The sequence below is a fragment of the Nematolebias whitei genome, chromosome 17, assembly GCF_014905685.2.
Source record: "Nematolebias whitei isolate Nwh7 chromosome 17, NemWhi1, whole genome shotgun sequence".
Taxonomy (NCBI): domain Eukaryota; kingdom Metazoa; phylum Chordata; class Actinopteri; order Cyprinodontiformes; family Rivulidae; genus Nematolebias; species Nematolebias whitei.
In genome coordinates, this window is record NC_056514.1 from 33,871,675 (window position 1) to 33,874,694 (window position 3,020).

A 3,020-nucleotide genomic window follows, 5' to 3' on the forward strand; every position below is an offset into this window, starting at 1 on the left:
ACCTTTGTGCGTTGACAGCGTCTCTGTCCAACCATTTGTGCGTTGACAGTGTCTCCGTCCCACTCTTGATGCTTCTCAAACCCACCGAGTTGCTGACTGACCCTGGATGAGCGTTGGCACCACAACGATTTCTGCTAACGTCCGGTTGTCATGGCAACGCAGCAGCTCCCCTCAGCGCGAATGCATCAACCATCCATCCCTGTTTGAGTCCAGAACAAAAGAAGAAAAATATTAATTCAGTTTAAATAAATAAACCGGCTGCTGTCTGAATGAATTTCTGCTCAAAGCAAGAAGGTTTGAAGATCCGTTTCAAAACAAGCAGTTCAATATAAAAAGTGTGTTTGAGGGGTTCTTCCCAGAAGCACTTCCTAATAACCCATTACAGCCCCCCCCCCCCCCCCAACCCCCCAATATCCAGAGGATCCAGCTCCCGTGGCCAAGACAGTTGGTATGGAAACGGATCAGCAAAGCTCCAAATCTCCTTATTTTTAACGACTCATTACCAGATTCTGCTGCACATAATTGTCGCTGCCTCACCAAGGAGCCCCATCAGCGAGCCGGATAGCTGCGGGGAGCGTGTGCACGGCCTGGTGAGCACCGTGGTGATCATCCTGTAGCACTTCAATTTCCCTCCCTTCTGACTTCCCCCTCCTCCTCAAATCCATTCTCTTAAGAGCGCACGAGTGGAAACATTGCTTTCTCTAATCATTGTCGGTTTTGTTACTTTTTTCCTGCCAGGTGGGGCTCAAAGAGCAGCACGAGGTCCAGCTCTGTTGTGTTTGACGTTTCACACTTCGTGAAGCTGCAGCACAACATCAATAAAAGCCTAAATAAAAATAAAAATACAAATAAAAACATGCCAGAGTTGTGAGCTGAAGCACAAACGGTTTTGATTCAGGAGGAAAAGATTGCATTCGTCTGTCGCTCTGAGAGGAGTCTTCCTCAGGCCTTCGCCTCTCGTTGACAAAACGAGATGAAGAAGTCAGGACTGATGGAGGACAGCACCGAGGGTGGAGCAGGAAAAGCGGAGAGCAAGGTGAAGATGAAAGGGCTGTATCTAAGAACGCCTTAAAGGAAAGACTTAATGTTGGAGCAGCTAATCTTCATCCTGACAGAATCATGTGCCCCGAGGTGAGGGAGACTCCTGCAGTTTGAAATCCTCTCACACAATCTGTGAAAACCCATTCAGCTCCGGCTTCAGATACTAACGATCCCGCATGAATATGTTCTCTTTAATGGAAGGAATTTACACGTTAACAATACTCTCAGGACAAAAGATGCACATTTTTATAGTAAATACTGTTTTAAAAAATCACCTGCTACTAAAAAGCAAAGGGCAAAAGTAAATGTTTTGCCCTTTTGTGTGTCTGTTAGCAAAATATCTCATAAACCACTGGACACATTTTAATGAAACTTGCAGAAATTATTCATTTGATGCACATCTACAACTTATATATTTTTGTAGTCAACACAATTAAAGATGGCCACCACAAACAACTGACTTTTTAAACCACTAAAATGGCTCCAAATAGTTAATTTTTTCAGAAATTGAGCTAAAATTTAGTGTGGTAGTAGCTGAGAGTCTTACTCAATATATACTTAAAGTGCTACTCATTAGGCAAAGTTTTAGCTTTAAACCATAGCATTAAAGGTTGGTGTCAATCCTGTTTGTTTGAGTTAATCCAATTAAATCACAGCTAATCTACCCAACACAAAATTGTTGTAATTCTATCAGTTTTAGAGAAATTGAGCTGAAATTTGAAGTGATGGTAGCTAAGAGTTAATTAATACTCTGAGTGGGATGACTTACATAACGGTGCAGAAGATTTATTTTTAAGGTTTAACCAATGATTTAATCATCGTGAGATGATTTAAGTCTACAGCTCTGGCATGAATTTAAGGGAACATTTGGACTTTTTTATTTCTCTGTTTGTAGCTTGTCATAGAGGTTGCAACCGTATGAAAGTCTTGTGTTTTTAATTTGTCCACATCCAATCTTTAGACTTGATTGACATTTTTTGTTTTAACAGAAATATTTGTTCAAACTCAAGAAGAAATGATGTGAAACTATTGATTAAATGTAGTTAGATTGCAAATCACAGTGAATGTAATGCAAGAATACAGGTAATGATTTTATACCTGAAAGGTCAACTTTACTGCAAAGCCTTCATGTTGTCTGACCTGTCTGTGTCCATGCAACTGCTTTGAGCTAAATGTTAGCATTATGTTGTGACTGTGTGAAAAATATGAACAAAATCTTTAAGGTTACATTAAGGGTACTCAATGCACATAAATGTCAGAGTCTGTGTTTTTTTAAATATATATATATTTTTTTTACTTCTGCAATGTCCTTTGGTGGGCACAGCTAACCAAAATGTTAGCTTCACTAATCCATATTCTGCTTTTTTCTTCATATTCCGCTGACTATAAAATTAGCTTTGCTAATGCTAAATCACCAAATGGTTAAAAGAAAAAAACTAAACCGCTAAGACGACTGTCACTCAGTCTGTGTCACGCTTCTATGTCTCCTTCCAATTGAAGCTGCATTGACCAATCACGTACTGTCACGTGTACACTTAGTAAGCCAATAAAGTGCTTTTAGCTAGCTGCTGCGTCAACCAATCATGTCTTGTCATGTGTAAACATAGTAAGTCAATAGCATGTTAAACAGACTTGTCATAATGTGCCCACAACGGACAGTAACAAGTAAACAGCATTAGTGAAAGAATTTCTCTAACAAAGTGGTCCTTCGAGCCGGATCCAACATCTTCCTTGACACCAGGTTTGGACCTGAAACTGTATGGAGGAGTCCGAGACTCAAGACTCCTAAGCAGAAAGACATTCGACTGAAGTGTCAAGAGGGGTCAGGAATCTGCTGGTTTCAAGGAGGTGATGGATCCTTAAACCAGAGAGAGACACGAATTAAACAGTGAGGTGCTTATTCTATGGCAATGTCCTCATGCATATGCATTTATGTATGTAACCTGTACTGAATGCAGTCCTTGCAAGTAAAATGCTGG

The 3,020-nt window shown here is 40.4% G+C and overlaps 1 protein-coding gene across 1 annotated transcript in view; it reads right to left on the reverse strand.

The window, feature by feature from the left end:
- si:ch73-127m5.1 (neurotrypsin) overlaps positions 1–610 on the reverse strand; it is a 33,516-nt gene extending 32,906 nt beyond the window's left edge. The window contains exon 1 of the mRNA XM_037690927.1: positions 538–610. Coding sequence (XP_037546855.1) covers positions 538–610 — 73 coding nt within the window. The remainder of the gene's footprint in view (positions 1–537) is intronic.
- Between the last annotated feature and the right edge of the window lie 2,410 nt (positions 611–3,020).